Source organism: Oncorhynchus kisutch, linkage group LG25, assembly GCF_002021735.2.
Source record: "Oncorhynchus kisutch isolate 150728-3 linkage group LG25, Okis_V2, whole genome shotgun sequence".
Classification (NCBI taxonomy): Eukaryota; Metazoa; Chordata; class Actinopteri; order Salmoniformes; family Salmonidae; genus Oncorhynchus; species Oncorhynchus kisutch.
Genome location: NC_034198.2, coordinates 19,712,386 through 19,731,566, shown reverse-complemented (window position 1 = coordinate 19,731,566; position 19,181 = coordinate 19,712,386). Strand labels below are relative to the sequence as shown.

The following is a 19,181-nucleotide window of genomic DNA, read 5'->3' as shown; positions in this document are numbered from 1 at the left end:
ACTGGTTAAATCAACGTTGTTTCCATGTCACTTCAATGAAATGATGTTGAACCAACATGGAATAGATGTTCAATTCACATCTGTTCCCAGTGGGTTGTTCCCTACATGTTCTCCAAAATTCCCATAAATGATATATAATTAATTAGTTGGATCGTCTCCAACTAAGTTTGGCTTGTTAGCAGATTAAGTATATACACAATAAGTGGTTTCTATAGAATGATATGTATCCTTAAAGAGGTTGCATTTGGGGGAAGGTGGGCAGTGGGGAGGAGGGGGGGCAGGATGGAGGGTTGCTCAATCAATGGTCTAAGTTTTGCAGGTGGGGGAGAAAGAAACTTAGGTGGAGGTGGAGGATAGGTGGTTGGCGGGTAGGGAGGAGGGAGGATAGGTGGTTGGCGGGTAGGGAGGAGGGAGGATGGGTGGTTGGCAGGTAGGGAAGATAGGTGGTTGGCGGGTAGGGAGGAGGGAGGGTAGGTGGTTGGCGGGTAGGGAGGAGGGAGGGTAGGGGGTTGGCGAGGAGGGAGGATAGGTGGTTGGTGGGTAGGGAGGAGGGAGGATGGGTGGTTGGCGGGTAGGGAGGAGGGAGGATGGGTGGTTGGCGGGTAGGGAGGAGGGAGGATGGGTGGTTGGCAGGTAGGGAGGAGGGAGGATGGGTGGCGGGTAGGGAGGAGGGAGGATGGGTGGTTGGCGGGTAGGAGGGGGAAGGATGGGTGGTTGGCGGGTAGGGTGTAGGAAGGATGGTTGGCGGGTAGGGAGGAGGAAGGATGGTTGGCAGGTAGGGAGGAGGAAGGATGGTTGGCGGGTAGGGAGGAGGAAGGATGGGTAGTTGGCGGGCAGGGAGGAGGAAGGATGGGTGGTTGGCAGGTAGGGAGGAGGAAGGATGGCTGGCGGGTAGGGCAGAGGAAGGATGGTTGGCGGGTAGAGGTGAGGGAGGATGGGTGGCGGGTAGGGCGGAGGAAGGATGGGTGGCGGGTAGAGGTGAGGGAGGATGGGTGGCGGGTAGAGGTGAGGGAGGATGGGTGGTGGGTAGAGTTGAGGGAGGATGGCTGGCGGGTAGGGCGGAGGAAGGATGAGTGGCGGGTAGAGGTGAGGGAGGATGGGTGGCGGGTAGAGGTGAGGGAGGATGGGTGACGGGTAGGGCGGAGGAAGGATGGGTGGCGGGTAGAGGTGAGGGAGGATGGGTGGCGGGTAGAGGTGAGGGAGGATGGGTGGCGGGTAGAGGTGAGGGAGGATGGGTGGCGGGTAGAGGTGAGGGAGGGTGAGTGGTGGGTGGACAGCCAGGAGGGATCTCACTCTCTTCCTGGTGGGTGGAAGCTGGAGAGTGGGTGTTGGGTTGGAATTGGAAGGGAAGGGAAGGGAAGGGAAGGAAGGTGTTCTTATGGTCTTCCACAATGTTTCTATTTTTCATGCATGCTATGATTAAATTGTACCATTTGAAACATAAAACAATGTACCAAACTTTGCCTTTGTACAGTACCAGTCAAAAGTTTGGACACACCTACACATTCAAGGCTTTTTCTTTATTTGTACTATTTTCTACAAATACTAAGTCCATAATATGGCAAGGACAGCTCAAATAAGCGAATAGAAACGACAGTACATCATTACTTTAAGACATGAAGGTCAGTCAGTCTGAAAAATTTCAAGAACATTGAAAGTTTCTTCAAGTGCAGTCGCAAAAATCATCAAGCGCTATGATGAAACTGTCTCTCATGAGGACCGCCACAGGAAAGGAAGACCCAGAGTTACCTCTGCTGTAGAGGATAAGTTCATTAGAATTAACTGCACCTCAGATTGCAGCCAAAATAAGTGCTTCACAGAGTTCAAGTAATAGACACATCTCAACATCAACTGTTCAGAGGAGACTGCGTGAATCGTGAAACATTCATGGTTCAATTGCTGCAAAGAAACCACTTCTAAAGAACCACAATAAGAACAAGAGACTTGCTGGGCCAAGAAACATGAGCAATGGACATTAGACCGGTGGAAATCTGTCCTTTGGTCTGATGAGTCCAAATTTGAGACCGTTGGTTCCAACCTCTGTGTCTTTGTGAGACACAGAGTAGGTGAACGGATGATCTCTGCATGTGTAGTTGCCACCGTGAAGCATGGAGGAGGTGTGATGGTGCTTTGCTGCTGCCACTGTCTGTGCATACGCCATCCCATCTGGTTTGTCCTTAGTCCCACTATCATTTGTTTTTCAACAGGACAATGACCCAACACACCTCCAGGCTATGGAGGGCTATTTTACCAAGAAGGAGAGTGATGGAGTGCTGCATCAGATGACCTGGCCTCCCCAATCATCCGACCTCAACCTGATTTGAGAACATTTTGGGGTGAGTTGGACTGCAGAGTGAAGGAAAAGCAGCCAACAAGTGCTCAGCATATGTGGGAACTCCTTCAAGAGAGTTGGAAAAGCATTCCAGGTGAAGCTGGTTAAGAGAATGCCAAGAGTGTGCAAAGCTGCCATCAAGGCAAAGGTTGGCTACTTTGAACAATTAAACATTTGTTTTAACACTTTTTGGTTACTAGATGATTCCATATGTGTTATTTCATATTTTTGATGTCTTCATTATTATTCTACAATGTAGAAATAGTCCAAAGAAAGACACGCCCTTGAATGAGTAGGTGTGCCCAAAATTGTGACTGGTACTGTATACTCTGATGTTTGCATATGAATTACTGAGGTAAAGAGACAGTATATCTTTCAAACATAAGCTGTCAGACTATTATTATATGTACATTTTGTACATTTCTCCCTTGGGGAACATGGAATTGTCTGCCAAGACATTCCTCAATGTATAGGCTATCCTTTTGCTGGTTTTGCTGATGGAATTGAGAGATATTTGCCAGAGGGGGGACATTATCATCAAGTAAGTGGTATTTATATTGTCATCTAGATCCAGGTGCTTCTGTAAACTGTGTTTTCAGTGCTACTGTAGCATCCTTTTATGGCCCCACACAGATTGGTTGTGAAATTCGGATGTACATGCATTGTAATACCAACACATATCCCAATGTATATCCCAAAGGTGGAGAGGACACTCTATTCTCAACATCCGTTGTAATAAGTCCATACACACACACAGAGAGATTTGTTAGGGCAACAGGTAGCCTAGTGCAGTCTTTCCCAACCCCGGTCCTCGAGTACCCTCAACAGTACATATTTTAGTTGTGGCCCCTGACAAGCACACCTGATTCTAATTGTAATTGAATCATCAAGCCCTTGACCATTTGAATCAGGTGTTTTTGTCACTAAAACAAAAATGTGTGCTGTTGGGGGTATTCAAGGATCAGAGTTGGGTAACACTAGCCTAGTGGTTAGAGTGTTGGTCACTGGTTCAAATCCCTAAGGTAAAAATCTGTACAGTAGATGTGCCCTTGAGTAAGGAACTGAGCACTGTACAGAAAGCTGCTGTAGGTCACTACAGAGTACTGACTCTGTCGAGTAACCAATGGCTAATTGCGGTGAGTTCCAAAAGTATTGGGACAGTCACACATTGTTTGGGCTCTGTACTCCAGCACTTTCAATTTAAAATGGTACAGAAAGTGCAGACTGTCAGCTTTTAATTTGAGGGTATTTTCATCCATATCGAGTGAACTGTTCAGAAATTACAGCACTTTGTACATAGTCTCCCCCCCCCATTTTAGGGGATCAAATGTATTGGGACAAATTCACTTGTGTATTAAAGTAGTCAAAAGTTTTGTATTTGGTCCCATATTCCTAACACTCAATGATTACATCAAGTTTGTGACTCTACAGACTTTTTGGTTGCATTTGTTGTTTGTTTTGGTTGTGTTTCAGATTATTTTGTGCCCAATAGAAATGAATGGTAAATTATGTGTGTCCTTTAAGTCACTTTTATGTAAATAAGAGCATAATAGTTTTCTAAACACTTCTACATTAATGTGGATGCTACCATGATTATGGATAGTCCTGAATGTCACCCCCCCCCCCCCCCCCCCCCCCCAAAAGCAGGACAGAGTAAAAAATAAATAATAATCCCTGTCCCAATACTTTTGGAGTTCACTGTATATCTCACACACACAGAACAACAAAAAACCAATAAGCTAGTTAGTTTCTTTGTGACATTTTGTAAAATATTTTAGTTTTGCCAGAACCAACTGTTTTTGAGCACACACACTCATCAAAACATTGGTTGTCCAGTTCTGTCAAACTTGTCATAAATCTGAATTCCAAAACCAATGTGTATGGACGGGGTCTATGGAAGTGTACTACAGCCATGCAGAGAGGTCTGGACCTTTATGGCACAGAACATCAGGTAATGTGCTTGTCCTGCCATACTGCTGGCTCAATCTCAGCTCTTTGAGTGGGCTGTGAAAAGTGTGCAGAATAATTATAGAAGGAACCACAGTACATCTCAAATGATTCATGCTTTATTAAGTGAATGGTGAGAATGAAATAAAGCAACAGGTAATAGATCCTGCATATATCTTCCTGATAGATAGCTCTAAAGCTCACCATCTACTTGTCCTTCTCTAAACCAACAAAAGCAGTTCCACAGTAGGCCTGAGGTCCCAGGTGATTCAGCCTGTACTGGAGCACCATACCTGGGGATATCTACTGCTTCCCTCCCTCTCCGGGCTCAGAGCTGAGATGGGAGAACCAGAGGAAGGCAGCTGTGGAGGAACACCCTTGTCGAACCCCAGGCCCAGAACAGGCTTCTGGCAGACCTTGAAAGACATAACTCCTGAATGGGAGTGGACCTGAGGTTTACGGCTGAGCTGCTCTACCCAATTACACAGGAATTGGAGAGACTAAACAAAACACAGTGGAGTTTTTACTATGCCACTGGGGGCTGTGTGTGTGTTTGAGGGGGAGGGTGGGAGTCGAGGAAAGTGGGCGGAAAGAGGGGCGAAGGAGAGGAGCGACCAGGGTGGGCTTGGGACACGCTATTCCCCTCTCTCTTTCATCACTCCTGTCAGACAAACCACCCAGGTACAGCACTTTTACTGTATAGACGCACGCATGGTCTCTGTTGCTTTACAGTCTGAGTGGCTCATGGCGGTGGAGAAAAAACAACTGGAGAAATGCTGTCTAACTGCTACCTTGTTTCACCTTTACAATGTATGCATGTGGCAGTGTATTTCTAGAGTACCAGTCAAAAGTTTGGACACGCCTACTCATTCAAGGGTTTTTCTTTATTTTTACTATTTTCTACATTGTAGAGTAATAGTGAACATATCAAAACTATGAACCAACACTTGAATGAAACATGTACTAACCAAAAAATTGTTAAACAAATCAAAATATATTTTCTATTTTAGATTCTTCAAAGTAGCCACCCTTTGCCTTGATGACAGCTTTGCACACTCTTGGCATTCTCTCAACCAGATTTATGAGGAATGCTTTTCCAACCATCTTGAAGGAGTTCCCACATATGTTGAGCACTTGTTGGCTGCTTTTCCTTCACTCTGCGGTCCAACCCATCCCAAACCATCTCAATTGAGTTGAGGTTGGGTGATTGTGAAGGCCAGGTCATATGATGCAGCACTCCATCATTCTCCTTGGTCAAATAGCCCTTACAATGCCTGGAGGTGTGTTTTGGGTCATTCTCCTGTTGAAAAACAAATGATAGTCGCACTAAGCGCAAACCAGATGGGATGGTGTATCACTGCAGAATGCTGTGGTAGCCATGCTGGTTAAGTGTGCCTTGAATTCTAAATATATCACAGACAGTGTTACCAGCGAAGCCATCACACCTCCTCCTCCATGCTTCACAGTGGGAAACTTCATGCGGAGATCATCTGTTCACCTACTCTGCGTCTCACAAAGACACAGCAGTTGGAACCAAAAATCTCAAATTTGGACTCATCAGACCAAAGGACAGATTTCCACCGGACTAATGTCCATTGCTCGTGTGTTTCTTGGCCAAAGCAAGTCTCTTCTTATTAGTGTCCTTTAGGAGTGGTTTCTTTGCAGCAATTTGACCATGAATGCCTGATTCACACAGTCTCGTCTGAACAGTTGATGTTGAGATATGTCTGTTACTTGAACTCTGTGAAGCATTTATTTGGGCTGCAATTTCTGAGGCTGGTAACTCTAACTTATACTCTGGGACTTCCTTTCCTGTGTTGGCCCTCATGAGAGCCAGTTTCATCATAGCACTTGATGGTTTTTGACTGAACTTGAAGAGACTTTCAAAGCTCTTGAAATGTTCCGCATTGAATGTCCTTCATGTCTTAAAATAATGATGGACTGTCATTTCTCTTAGCTTATTTGAGCTGTTCTTGACATAATATGAACTTGGCTGCAATTTCTGAGGCTGGTAACTCTAACGAACTTATCCTCTGCAGCAGAGGTAACTCTGGGTCTTCCTTTCCTGTGACGGCCCTCCCGAGAGCCAGTTTCATCATAGTATTTTGTGGTTTTTGCAACTGCACTTGAAGAAACTTTCAAAGCTCTTGAAGTTTTCCGGAATGACCGACCGTCTTGTCTTAAAGTATTGATGGACTGTCAGTTCTATTTGTTTGACACTTTTTTGGTTACTACATGATTCCATATGTGCTAGTTCATAGTTTATCTTTACTATTATTCTACAATGTAGAAATTTTACAGTGGCCTTTTGTCCCCAGCACAATGTGCACTTGTGTCGTGATCATGCTGTTTAATCAGCTTCTTGATATGCCACACCTGTCAGGTGGATGGATTATCTTGGCAAAGGAAAAATGCTCACTAACAGGGATGTCAACAAACTTGTGCACACAATTTGAGAGAAATAAGCTTTTTGTGCGTATGGAACATTTCTGGGATCTTTTATTTCAGCTCATGAAACATGGGACCAACACTTTACATGTTGCGTTTTATATTTTTATTCAGTACAATTATAGCTGAAATGTGTGAATGTATTTCCTCATTCTCTCCTGTAATTTTCCCCTTTACTTCCTGCGGTATATTCCAATCATTTCTTTCAGTTTATGAAACAGTAAAATATCAAAGTAGAGACAGAATCTAATATTTTATTATATATTTACATGACAACGCAGGGATATGGATATCCCTGTTTGATCTTATACAAGACATCATAAAATATGACACAAAAGACAAACAAGGAACATACGTTCCAACGAGAAAAACAAATTAAGAGAATGTGCTTTGGGAATAGGTGTGAAAGCGAGTCAACAGCAGAGCAGAAAGATTACGATACAATAAATAGCAACATATCAAAGGGAAGCATTAACGTGCCTTATTGTTGATAGATCATTCTGATTCTTGGAAAATGTAGCAATCAACCACTGAGAGAATATATTACAACTTAAATCAGGTGTACTGACAAAAACTTAATCACACAGTATATTACACAGACACACTGTCATCGGTTCTACCAGAGAGGTAAGGGAACAGCTTCATCATCCACAGTGACAGATCAATAACACGAAAACAAACATCAAAAACAATCTTAAAGTAAAGTATATACACAAACATCAGAACATGTAGTTTCTGTGCAGTGCTTCCAACGAGCAAAAGTCTGCTTGGTCGATTTCCAGATGCACCAGGAGAGGCGGAGGAGGAAAAGGCCCGAGTCTATAGGGAATGAGACAACTAGAGGGTTTGATGAATGTCTCCTCTGTTCTGATACATGGTTTTTCAATTAGAAGCCAACAGTCAGACCACAACAGAGAGCATTGGGATAAACAGACAGGTTGGCAGGGCGCATTAAGAATGTTTTGTTCAAGTGAAACTCTCAGAGCAAGGTACATTATGTACAGAGCTGTGTTACATTTTTTCGGTTTTATTTACTTTCTGCTTTTAACTTTGACGTTGCGTTGAATGCAATCTTGAGGGTAGGAAAAAGGATAAAAGATTTAAATTAAAAATAAATGTGTATGTGTGTGTGTACAATTGTCCTCAAAGCACCCCTATCCCTCTCCCCCTGGTCTACTGAATGGCGGGGAACTCTTTGAGAATGTCACAGGTGTTCTTAGTGATGACCTCTCTGAGCTTCCGTACCCGGCGTGTGTTCGACGCTCCCACATAACTGTCCGCCTGCAGCACGGCCATGCCGTCCCTCACATCTCCCATGACGATGACCTGACCTTCGCTGGTGTTGGGACATTGGCAGTTCCAGTCCATGTTGGTGAAGGTCACCTCCAGAGGCTCCTTGCCAAAGAACCGGAGGCCCATCTTCTCATCCTTCAGGATCTCCTCCACTGTGACTAGGGCTTGGCCCGAGTCCCTCTCCTCCATCAGTCCAGACAACCTCCCCAGGATCACAAAGTCACTCTTACAGAAGCTGGTCACCATCTTGCCTCTGGGTTTACAGGTTTTACAGTGGTGGTTCTTAGGGAAGGGGCACATCTCCTCACAGGACTCTCTGGACTCAAAGTTGTTGTCGTTGCCACTGCAGCCTCCGTAGATGAAGGACTGGCACTGCCTCTGGCTGCTGCTGTAGGCCCAGCGGGGCTCGTAGGCCTTACAGGGACCCTGCAGGCTGGGCAGGCCACAGGGGGAAGACACCTCCGGACCACAGCACAACATACACATCTCATACGTCTCAAATGGTTTCCTGTTGCTGTTACAGCTGCCATGGGTGAAGGAGAAGCAACTGTTCCTTTTGGGCTCATAGTACCAGCTCACCCTCTCCTTTCCACCACACTCCTCCACCGTGTCAGGGGGCCTCTGGCACTCCTCGGCCGGGCAGCGGGTCATGTTCCTGGGCTCTTCTCTCCTCAGGGGATCCCTGGGCACCACGGTGAGGGCATGGTGGGCATGGGCCGAGCCAGAGGGGTTGTTTGCAGTACAGGTGTAGACACCAGAGTCCTGAGGCTGGGCGTTGTAGATCACCAGCTGGCCAATGTTGGTGACCACCACATTCCCCCTCACATGATTGGGTCTCATCACAACCCTCTCCCTTCCATCTCCCTCCACCTGGTGCTTTTGCCAGCTAATCTCGGGCCGCGGGTGCCCCGTGACGTCACACATGAAGCTGGCCGTGTCTCCAACGGTAACCAACTGTTGTGATGAGCTGCTGGCCATGACTGGCGGCTGGGGTTCCGTCAGGAGTGGGGGCGTCTCCTGGAGGGGGGCTGTGGTTGGTCGGAGGGTGGTCTCCAGGGGCAACGGGGGGCTGGTGTTGGGCCAGGTGAGGTGGAAGCGACAGGTGACCACAGAGAGGGCGATGCCCTTGGAGCAGGCCTCAGCATCCATGTAGCACTTGTTGTAGTAGGTCATACCGTCGGAGGCGCAGGTGAAGTGAGGTTCTCTCTCACAGCGGTCCCTGCACTTACACACAGGCTGGCCTTCCCAGATGTCACACTGAGAGCCCTGCTGGGTGCACATGAAGCTGGCACAGGTAGCTTCTTTGGGCATGCCCACTGGACCCTTTTTCCCATTAACGTCCATGTAGCGTGCCGCCACGCAGCTCTGGTTTCCACATACGTTGGGACAACACTTCTCAAACTTCTCACACTCCTGTAGGGAGAGGGGAAGGATTAAAAGGATTGGTTACTGTAGAATTTTAGAGAAGCAATTGTAAAAAAAAATATGTATAAAAATTATTAGATTAATAATAATAATTTTATGTTTATTCTCATTTAATACAAAAGCAGATGTTGAGTGACAAATTGCAATGCACTTTTTGAATTATACATCATATAGAATTACAAATTATTCATATTCCATCATGAATTAATTATTTTAAAACCTATAATTTCACAGCTTGAATTAAAAACAATGTTATTTCTCACTGAGTAGAGTAGGACGTGATGACAGGGAACACTCACCTGGTCAGATTCGCACTCCCGCATGCAGGTACTCATGGCGTCTACCCAAAGGTTGGGGTTCATCTCGTTGGGGCAGATGCCGGCATGGGAATAGGCTACTCCGGCTACAGACATGGCCCTGACCCGCTGGTCCAACCACAGAACCAGGCACTGCCCCAACAAGAACCAGATCCACCGGGGAAACAGCATCCACCACATCGCCAGCGTGTACCAGTTTCAAAGAAAATTTAGAGAGAAAAATGTTGTAGCCTATTTATTGATGCAAAACTATAGATTTTTCAATGTCTCCGCCGATTATTGAGGTTTGAAATTCAAAGTTCAAAAGATTTAAAACAAGTCTCCAGTAACCTACAAGTTAAATTGAGTGAAATTAATCTGTCGAGTTCCTGTTCGATCAGGTATCTGAAGTCTTGAGAGATGAAGATGCTCTATTTATACTTCAGAACTTTGCTCCAAAATATCCAATCGGCTTCTTCCCAGGCGATCTCCTGACCACATAACTCGCCCTTGCTCGCAAGTGACAGTTATGAATTGCTTGTGAGATGTTGAAAGAGTGGTAAAGCTGGGCTGGGACTGGCGGGGCACCTGTCTGTTAGAAGGATTGAGCTGGTATCCCCATTTAACCCAGTATGCGCCTTGTATGCACCGGGATACAGACTTGCGCACTGGAGGAAAAAAGACGCACGAGTTACTTGGAGAGATTGAAACTGTAGGCCTACTTCAATAATCTTAACAAAAATCCACTCTGTGAAAAATGTCTTTTCTAAATAAAATACATTTTGTTGATACGTTTTGCAAACTATTTGTTCCTTGCGTGTGACTGCTTTTGATGAGTTTTGATGACAGGCAGCCTAAGTCTACATGAAACTACTGTCATCCCCTCTAACCGTTAATGCCAATACTTCTGCGATATTTGAATAGTCAATTATTTTGTATAAAATTATTAGGGGACGAATTCGTTTATTCATTTGGATAACAATTACTGTCAATGTGCAATTATGACCTTAGTGTAAATTATCCATTTGAATACAGAACAAATTGGCATACTTTTTGCATTACTTGAATCCGTTTTAATGCATCGACTAGGCCTACTGTGATTTATTTTGGTGAGAGAAGAGGGACTAATAGTGCTTGTCATTTATCTAAATGAGGAACCTGAGTGCTTTTCACAGTCATCTCCAAGCCTACAATGATGAGACTAGTGGATATCAGCACTCACATGTGTGTGGATCAGGTATAGCACTAGGAGCTGGCATTATTAATACACACACACACACACACACACACACACACACACACACACACACACACACACACACACACACACACACACACACACACACACACACACACACACACACACACACACACACACACACACACACACACACCTCTAAAATGTATTTCCATTCAAAATGTCCCTAATCCAACCTTAACCCTAATTCTAACCCTAAAATGGACTATCCTTAGACCTGGGAAATGTCCCCATGATGGATAATTGTCCTTGTTTTACCATCCTTCTGAGGACTAGTGGAGTTTTCTGGTACACACAACGATAGTAAAACAAGCCAGCTGGAGGAACACAGGCAAAGTTCTGCTGAGGACACTGGATGGTGCCCATACTTGTTACTAATGGATATTCTTTAGACTCTCCTTTTGAAAGGGATTATATGTGCTTTGTACACCGTGTCTGTCCTGTCTGTTGCTTTATTGATGGATTGGTTATGATATCCAATCCATGACCTTATAAGGTAATATTGAATGTTTTGTAACTGATGTTTAGCCATGCAAATGATTATGTTCTCCTACAACCTTAATGTCTGAAGTGTCTTATATGTGAATAGAAAGAATCACCGTGATCATTTGAGGGGTTTAATTGGAGGTGCGGCTGTGTACCGTTAAATAGCACTTGTTGTACTGTGTTGTGGGTTTAGTGTCTGCGCCAGATCGTACGTGACTCACGTTGCCCAGCCGTTTGAGATGCAACTCCCTCAAGAACATTGAGCTCCCTCCAATTTGCAGTACACACACACAACACATCCTCCAAAACCTGCCTTTGTGCCGTGGATCAGGCGTGCTTATAATTGACACCATCCGTCCCTGTTACAGGGGTTCCTGGAACATTACTTGCCCGTAACACCTTTCTGAAAAACAGCTAACTATACCTCAGAGAGAAAATATAAACTTGTGATCTGTGATGCTCCGAGTTGACACATGGACAGTGACAACTGCCCAACAACAACCGATGTGTTACTATAATCCTATCAGGCAGTCTGGTGTCTGCATAATACATATTATCATTCCTACTGTCGGAGTCAGGTAGAATAGTACTTTGGTAATGTGATTGCCATCAGGTGAGGCTGGAAATGCGATGGACTACTTGCTGAGTTGGATGAACGTCTTTCGTCAGGACAGCTTGATTTACGAACAGGAAGATACGGGGACAATGTTTCTGTCCCTCTCAGTGGAGGAAGTCACAACACAGATATAGATGACCCACAAACCAACAAATGCTCGTCACCAACAATGGCATTGACGTAAAATAAATGTTTGAAGGAATGCACATTCAATTCCCTTAGAAGAATCAACTATTCAGGCTGAATTTCTACACAGTCATGCTAATAAGGATACAGGGGCCACATGAGTGCATTTTACTGCAACAAAAGTCGGCCCTACTGTGTATTTAATCAAGCCTTAGCTGCGTGCCAGTATGAAGAATTATAGTAGGTCTAACCATTTTAATCCTCTCAGATGGATTGTTGTGTTTACAATATGTTTTCAACCAACAAACATATGTTGTTTTTCCCCAATTCAGCAATTAACAATTATAATCTACAGTCTGATGTTGGTCACATCATTTCAATGAGTTTGGCCACAGGTACTGTCTAGTCACTGGGTAATCTAACATCTAGCACTGCAGGTTCAAGTTCAGGCCAGAATGGCCTAAAGCAGTGATATGGTACATTTCTAAAGCAAGAGGGTGTGTGTGTGTGTGTGTGTTTGGATGGGGGGATAGATGTGCTGAAACACCCACTTTCACCAGTCAAAGCAACTCAAAGTGTGATTGATGGATAAAGAGGAAGGAACAACATAGTACAATCTGTCACGTACCCCACATAGGAAAGATCTCTTACCTTACATGCCCTCCTCCACTCCATCTGTCATTGACAAATGCAATGTTTCATTTGGAGCCGAAATTAATAAACTCCTGTCATACAGGTGAGGATGGATGGATCTTGAGGCTAAAACAGGTATATAATAATAGGGTGATTCTTTATAAGACATGAAAAAGTCAACACAGGCAGCTTTAAAATGGAATGAAACTCGAAATAGAATAAAAATCATTAGACATCGCTCTAGCAGCTAGAAGAGGTTATTTAAGGTGCTCAGAACTGTGCGTTCGGAAAGTATTCAGACCCCTTCACTTTTTCACATTTTGTTACGCTAAAGCCTTATTCTAAAATCTTTTTTACATTTTTTAAAAGTCGCATCAATCTACACACAATACCCCATAACGGCAAAGCAAAATAAGGTTTAGACATTTCTGCAAATGTATTCAAACTAAAAAACAGATACCTTAGTTACATAAGTATTCAGACCATTTGCTATGAGACTCAAAACTGAGCTCAGGTGCATCCTGTTTCCATTAATCATCCTTGAGAAGTTTATTCAACTTGATTGTAGTCCACCTGAGGTAAATTCAATTGATTGGACATGATTTGGAAAGGCACACACCTGTCTATTTATGGTCCCACAGTTGACAGTGCATGTCAGAGCAAAAACCAAGCCATGAGGTTGAAGGAATTGTCTGTAGAGCTCCGAGACAAGATTGTGTCAAGGCACAGGGAAGGGTACCAAAACATTTCTGCAGATTTGAAGGTTCCCAAGAACAAAGTGGCCTCCATCATTCTTAAATGGAAGAAGTTTGGAACCACCAAGACTCTTTCTAGAGCTGGCCGCCCAGCCAAACTGAGCTATCAGAGGCGAAGGAGTTTGGTCAGGGAGGTGAACAAGAACCGATGGTCACCCTGACAGAGCTCCTCTATGGAGATGGGAGAATCTTCCAGAAGGACAACCATCTCTGCAGCACTCCACCAATCAGGCCTTTATGGTAGAGTGGCCAGACGGAAGCCACTCCTCAGTAAAAGGCACATGACAGCCCCTTGGAGTTTGCCAAAAGGCACCTAAAGGACTCTGGTCAAGATTCTCTGGTCTGATGAAACCAAGATTGAACTCTTTGGCCTGAATGCCAGGCATCACATTTGGAGGAATGCTTGCACCATCCCTATGGTGAAGCAAGGTGGTGGCAGCATCATGCTGTGGGTATGTTTTTCAGGGACTGGGAGACTAGTCAGGATCGAGGGGAAGATGAATGGAGCAAAGTATAGAGAGATCCTTGATTAAAAACTTGCTCCAGAACACTCAGAACCTCAGACTGGGGTGATTCAAGTCATAAGTATTTGAAGCATTTCGCTACACACGCAATAACATTTGCTAAACATGTAAATGTGACAAATACAATTTGATTTGAGGATCACCTTCCAACAGGACAACGACCCTAAGCACACAGCCAAGACAATGCAGGAGTGACTTCGGGACTAGTCTCTGAATGTCCTTGAGTGGCCCAACAAGAGCCTGGACTTGAACCCGATCGAACATCTCTGGCGAGACCTGAAAATAGCTGTGCAGCGACATTCCCCATCCAACCTGACAGGACTTGAGAGGATCTGCAGAGAAGAATGGGGGAAATTCCCCAAATACAGCTGTGCCAAGCTTGTAGTGTCATACTCAAGAAGACTCAAGGCTGTAATCACTGCAAAATGTGCTTCACCAAAGTACTGAGTAAAGGGTCTGAATACTTATACAAATGATATTTCAGTGTTTTTTGTTATGTTTATAACTTTTGCAAAAATTTCAACAAAAAAAGTTTTTGCTTTGTCATTATGGGGTGTTTTCACAGTATTGTGTGGAGATTGATGAGAAAAAAAACTATTTAATCAATTTTAGAATAAGGCTGTAATGTAACAAAATGTGGAAAAAGTCAAGAGGACTGAATAAATCAAATCAAATCAAATGTATTTATATAGCCCTTCGTACATCAGCTGATATCTCAAAGTGCTGTACAGAAACCCAGCCTAAAACCCCAAACAGCAAGCAATGCAGGTGTAGAAGCACGGTGGCTAGGAAAAACTCCCTAGAAAGGCCAAAACCTAGGAAGAAACCTAGAGAGGAACCAGGCTATGTGGGGTGGCCAGTCCTCTTCTGGCTGTGCCGGGTGGAGATCATAACAGAACATGGCCAAGATGTTCAAATGTTCATAAATGACCAGCATGGTCGTATAATAATAAGGCAGAACAGTTGAAACTGGAGCAGCAGCACGGTCAGATGGACTGGGGACAGCAAGGAGTCATCATGTCAGGTAGTCCTGGGGCATGGTCCTAGGACTCAGGTCCTCCGAGAGAGAAAAAAAAGAGAGAATTAGAGAGAGCATATGTGGGGTGGCCAGTCCTCTTCTGGCTGTGCCGGGTGGAGATTATAACAGAACATGGCCAAGATGTTCAAATATTCATAAATGATCAGCATGTTCGAATAATAAGAAGGCAGAACAGTTGAAACTGGAGCAGCAGCACGGCCAGGTGGACTGGGGACAGCAAGCAGTCATCATGTCAGGTAATCCTGGGGCATGGTCCTAGGGCTCAGGTCCTCCGAGAGAGAGAAGGAGAGAATTAGAGAACGCACACTTAGATTCACACAGGACACCGAATAGGACAGGAGAAGTACTCCAGATATAACAAACGGACCCTAGCCCCCCGACACATAAACTACTGCAGCATAAATACTGGAGGCTGAGACAGGAGGGGTAAGGAGACACTGTGGACCCATCCGAGGACACCCCCGGACAGGGCCAAACAGGAAGGATATAATCCCACCCACTTTGCCAAAGCACAGCCCCCACACCACTAGAGGGATATCTTCAACCACCAACTTACCATCCTGAGACAGGGCCGAGTATAGCCCACAAAGATCTCCGCCATGGCACAACCCAAGGGGGGGCGCCAACCCAGACAGGATGACCACATCAGTGAATCAACCCACTCAGGTGACGCACCACTTCCAGGGACGGCATGAGAGAGCCCCAGTAAGCCAGTGACTCAGCCCCTGTAATAGGGTTAGAGGCAGAGAATCCCAGTGGAGAGAGGGGAACCGGCCAGGCAGAGACAGCAAGGGCGGTTCGTTGCTCCAGAGCCTTTCCGTTCACCTTCCCACTCCTGGGCCAGACTACACTCGATCATATGACCCACTGAAGAGATGAGTCTTCAGTAAAGACTTAAAGGTTGAGACCGAGTTTGCGTCTCTGACATGGGTAGGCAGACCGTTCCATAAAAATGGAGCTCTATAGGAGAAAGCCCTGCCTCCAGCTGTTTGCTTAGAAATTCTAGGGACAATTAGGAGGCCTGCGTCTTGTGACCGTAGCGTACGTGTAGGTATGTACGGCAGGACCAAATCAGAGAGATAGGTAGGAGCAAGCCCATGTAATGCTTTGTAGGTTAGCAGTAAAACCTTGAAATCAGCCCTTGCTTTGACAGGAAGCCAGTGTAGAGAGGCTAGCACTGGAATACTTTCGGAATGCACTTCCATTTGGACAGTGAGGCTATACTTTAAAATGTGGCTCTATATTCCAGTAAAATCAGGATTTTTCTTAATCATGACATTATTAGGATTCATTTAAATGTGTTGAGAAACATCTTATCCACTCAAAGAAAATTACTCCAGTCATCATTCACCATTCAGTTCCTATTGGGCAAAAAATAACCCAAAACACAATCAAAATAAACTGCAAATACATCCAACAAGTTTGTAGAGTCACAAGCCTGATGAAGTAATTTCTAGGAATATTGGACCAAATACTAAACTTTTGCCTACTTTAATACATTATAGGCATAGGTGAATTTGTCCAAATACTTAGGACTTTTTCAAATGGGGAGAGAACATGCATAAAGTGCTTTTATTTCTAAACGGTAAAACAGATATGTTTAACAATAGGACATTCTGTACTGTTGCCTCATATCAAACATTTGATTTAAAATCTAAAACGCAATCCTGACAATTTGTTTCTCCCTGAACTAAAATGATCGATGAATGACAGATTGCCTAGACTAGAGCGTGCATATACCTGGTTTACTAAGTCTCTCAATAAAAGAAAATATCAAAATACAGACACTGACTGCGTCCCTTGACAGCGAGAGTTCTACACAGTACACGTGTGATCTATACTTGGAACACCTGATTAAGTTATCACAGACAATGGTGCACAATTCACTCAATTGTCAAGCTTCTGATAAATACTTTAATCCATCAACTTCCCCTGTGGCAATGTAAGTCCTATCAATATCAGATCCTGCTAAAGAAATATGTCTGCAACTGTCAGTGTCCTTACACCACCACCTCCACCTGGGAGGCTTTCGGAAAGCAGCTCTTTGATCCAAAAGCAGCCCAGAAAATATCTACTGTGCCAAAACTGACATATTGGCATTTCTCTGCTACCACAGACATCCTATATTTGGCAATACACTGACAAAGCAGAGAAATCAAGGCCTTAGAAAAACAAGCTTGGCTTTGTTCGATCCCAGATAAACTTCTTGCTTTGTCACCACTTCACTTGAGTTGTTTTCAATCTTGATCTCACTTCTGACTCTAGTGCCCGAGGTGTAATCTCTGTGGTGGGTAGCGAGGAGTGGAGCTCCAATCCAGCTTCTCTCTCATGTGGTTTTGCCCTATAGGCTGAGACGTTACTCAGCATCCTGATTCCTGGCACCCTGAGCTCATCCATCGTCAGCTAAACCAATCAACTGTCAGCGTTTGGTGCAGCTATTCTGCCCTTGGGCACAGATCTAGGATTAGTTTACTCTCCCCAAATCTTTAGCATAACAATTAGGGGGGGAAACTCTGGAAGCAACTTCATCCTGAGTGACCACATCAACCACCCCTCACACTGCAGCAGTCATGACTAAGGTTAATTATAAAAGAGTAAAAATAGCAGCTGAGCTCTCAGGATGATTGTGGAACAGATTCACTTTCATTGCGCAAATATACTTAATGAAATGCTTGACATTTCAAATGACTAATGTTTATTGGGGTATTTTCTGCATTCAAGACAATACTGCTGCAGAGTCTTTAAAGGGTAAATGTGGTCCTTTGTGGCTCAGTTGGTAAGCACGTGGCACTAGCAACGCCAAAGGGGAACATTTCAGTTGAAGGTATTCAGTTGTACAACTGACTAGGTATCCCCCTTTCCCTTACTCAGACAACACCAGCTCCCATCAGTACTGAAGCCTGAGTCTGTGAGGAATGATGCAGCGTGATTTAAGATCCCCCTCTAGTGCTTATATGCAGTAACTTTAGCATGAATGTATTTACCTCACCGGGGTCGCCAACCCTGGTTCCAGAGAGCTACAAGGTGAGGAGGCTTGGATAATACCCTTTGACGCAAAAATTAATCAAACTATCAATTATGATGGTGGTTTTGGCACCACTACCTCACCTTTGAGTGACAACGGCCTCTCACTTTGCTTTTAACAAGGGGTCCATTGTACTAGTCAGTGAGATATTCCATGCAGAAGGCTTATAGGTTCGCTAAAATGTCAATGTTAATCTAGGCCAGGGCTATTCAACTGGCAGACATTGTACTAGTCGTGGCCAGATCAGCCCCGTTTATTAATTTAGACTGGCCCTTTGATCAATTCTGAACAGCAATAAAATATCTGCAAAAAAATCCCAGACAAAATTCTAAATTCAGTGCCAAAATGATAAGCACTTTGGTTGTCTATACTGTAGCTTTGTGCTTTCACATGTGGCATGTTGATTATTTTCCTTCATATACATTTGTCTCTAACGTTTGAATGGTGTAAGCTACAAAATATTAGGACCCCATTTCTGAAAGCTATGACAATAAGGAACATGTACCTGCCTTCAGTTCCCCTCTCTGATGCTCACACGGACTCTTTAGAAGGGAGGTTGACAAAAAAATGCACCTAATGACTGAGGGAAATGAAATCAAAGCATACTTCCTTAAGACTGGACTTTGGCATTACCTGATTTGACATATCTTTGTTATTTATTGAGATGCTTAGTTTTCAGATGATTTGATAATTACCTAATATCGTAAGAAACTTTTAATAGTTGTTGAAATAATAAATAATGCTAGCTTTGCGCCATTTTCAATTATGATAAAATTGTGATTTTCGTAAAAACATTCAGCAACATTTAATTAGTAGAAAAGTGATTTATTGGTGTGTTGCTTCTTTATACATTTCTTCCAAAATAATAATAATAATCTCTGGCCCACGTAAGAATATAGATGAATAGATCTAGGCCATACATTCTATGTATGTATGCTCTGTTGTGTTGTTGACAGGCCATATTTATCAAACCTTAAT

The 19,181-nt window shown here is 44.1% G+C and overlaps 1 protein-coding gene across 1 annotated transcript; it reads right to left on the bottom strand.

Annotated features, from left to right (window-relative positions):
• Window positions 1-6,961: 6,961 nt before the first annotated feature.
• On the bottom strand, window positions 6,962-10,199 carry LOC109870607 (WAP, Kazal, immunoglobulin, Kunitz and NTR domain-containing protein 2-like). Its single transcript, XM_020461180.2, has 2 exons — window positions 9,745-10,199; window positions 6,962-9,433 (listed from the first exon to the last, which is right to left on the bottom strand). Exons 1-2 carry the CDS (start codon window positions 9,940-9,942, stop codon window positions 7,901-7,903), a joined length of 1,731 nt encoding a protein of 576 aa, XP_020316769.1. The 5' UTR covers window positions 9,943-10,199; the 3' UTR covers window positions 6,962-7,900.
• Between the last annotated feature and the right edge of the window lie 8,982 nt (window positions 10,200-19,181).

Coding starts and splice junctions, on each gene's coding strand:
- LOC109870607 (XM_020461180.2), bottom strand. CDS start 9,942: ATGTGGTGGATGCTGTTTCCCCGGTGGATCTGGTTCTTGTTGGGGCAG. Junction 9,434..9,744: donor GGGAGTGCGAATCTGACCAG/GTGAGTGTTCCC, acceptor CTCTCCCTACAG/GAGTGTGAGAAGTTTGAGAA.